Source organism: Emiliania huxleyi, assembly GCF_000372725.1.
Source record: "Emiliania huxleyi CCMP1516 unplaced genomic scaffold EMIHUscaffold_4626, whole genome shotgun sequence".
Classification (NCBI taxonomy): domain Eukaryota; phylum Haptophyta; order Isochrysidales; family Noelaerhabdaceae; genus Emiliania; species Emiliania huxleyi.
The window spans coordinates 1-1,641 of record NW_005198517.1 but is presented as its reverse complement, the minus strand read 5'-3'; the positions used below and the strand labels follow the sequence as shown (position 1 = coordinate 1,641).

Sequence of the window (1,641 nt, the reverse complement as noted above, 5' to 3'; positions counted from 1 at the left end):
GCTGGCTGGGGCTGTAGCTGTTGGTGTAGCAGGTCCAGTGTGAGTCGGCGTCGCTATCATCTTCCCTCTCCGAGTCCTGGCCGCCGCCTGTTGCTCCGTGCCCAATGGTACTGCTGTCGCCCCTCTCCGCGTTGCTTCCCTCGTCGGGAGTGTCCGTCGGGATGGTGTCGTCCGCCCACTCGGCAGCGTTTGAGCCTCTGTCGAATTCCCTCTGTCACCCTGCCTGCCGCGAGCAGCTAGCTCTCGACGTAAAGGGATGCCGCAGGTCGCACCTCATATTGCCCTACCTCCAAGCCTCCCGGGGCACCTTCATGTATGTATGTAGGAAGGTGAAGAACAGCCAGGCTCGGACTGGACACCAACGCGGTACTCGAGTATGGGTGGACGCTGGACAGATGATGACGGCACGCACGAGCGACACATAGACACAAACAGGCTCACAAGACACACAGCCAGCGGGCGGCTGGTGCTGCCACACACCCTGAGTAGGCGTACACATAACTCAGGGCCACATCCTCCCTGTCGCCCGCCCCTGTCGCACTCCAAGGTGCCAAGAACCACCGCTCTTTATTCTCGTTTATTCACGAGGCGACCCCAGGGAACCTTGCCTCCCTAGTGGCGTGCTGTGAATAAACGAGAATACGCCTGGCCAAGAACGGCGGCAAAAGCAAGCCCCTCTCATCCGCCTCCAAGCACCTCGTCTTCCACCACCACTACCCGCCTCCAAGTGCGCCCGCCTGCCCGCCTGCCCCTAGCTGCGCGCTCCTGCGCTCCGAGACGTCAGAGCGAATCCACAGATGGTCGGACCACGCCGGACCATTCGCCGGCACAACTCTCTCCCGCCAAGCACAGGCCCTCTCGCCCTCTGTGCAGCAAGCCCCCGATCCCGCCGCCACGCCCCACGCCCACGCCCTACGCCCCACCCCCTACGCCCCACGCCCACGCACGCCCCTCCCCTGCAGTAAACATGCCGGACGCTCTGCGTGCCACCGACCCTCACCGCCACGTGCCCCCCCTCCAGCCCCCGCATGCGCCTCCCTCTCCGCTCCTCAGCTGACAATGTCCGTCTACCTCCTCGCTAATGGAAGCATGCCGCAGCCGCAGCCGCAGCCCGGGTTTGATGCAGGGGGTTCGATCACGATCAAGATGACGGGCCCGGGCGCAATCAAGAGGTGGCGTTCGTCAACCTTGATCACCTTTGCCCACCTCCACCAGCAAGCGTCGCAAAAGTTTAGCGTGGCGTGCTTTTCCCTCCGATACGACGACGACGAGGGCGATGACGTTGAGATCTCTACGGTGTGGAACTCTCCCTGGCTGTATATACTCCGCCGCCTAGTATCGTGACCCTGCGCCCTCACAGGATGACGAGCTCGCGGAAGCCATTCGTCAGGCTATGGTGGCAGACGAAAAGCCCATGCTGCGCTTTCGCCTCACGCCGTGCAACGAAGCCACCGATGACGGCGGCGGCGGGGGGGGCAACGGCGGCGGCGGCGGCGGCGGCTGCGGCGTCTGCTTTCCTGTGATACCTTGTTGATACCCAATCGTTGCCGTCTGCGTCGATGGCTGTCGGGTCGTTCATCTCGCGTGCAGTGCTCCCTTGATGCTGCTCTCTATCCATGGGCGACCGATAACCTTGACTAT

General features: G+C 63.2%; 1 protein-coding gene across 1 annotated transcript; it reads left to right on the top strand.

Moving 5' to 3' along the window:
- Positions 1–832: 832 nt before the first annotated feature.
- On the top strand, positions 833–1,437 carry EMIHUDRAFT_374171 (hypothetical protein). Its single transcript, XM_005768233.1, has one exon. The coding sequence runs from the start codon at positions 1,060–1,062 to the stop codon at positions 1,342–1,344; it is 285 nt and encodes a 94-aa protein (XP_005768290.1). The 5' UTR covers positions 833–1,059; the 3' UTR covers positions 1,345–1,437.
- The last annotated feature ends 204 nt before the right edge of the window (positions 1,438–1,641 follow it).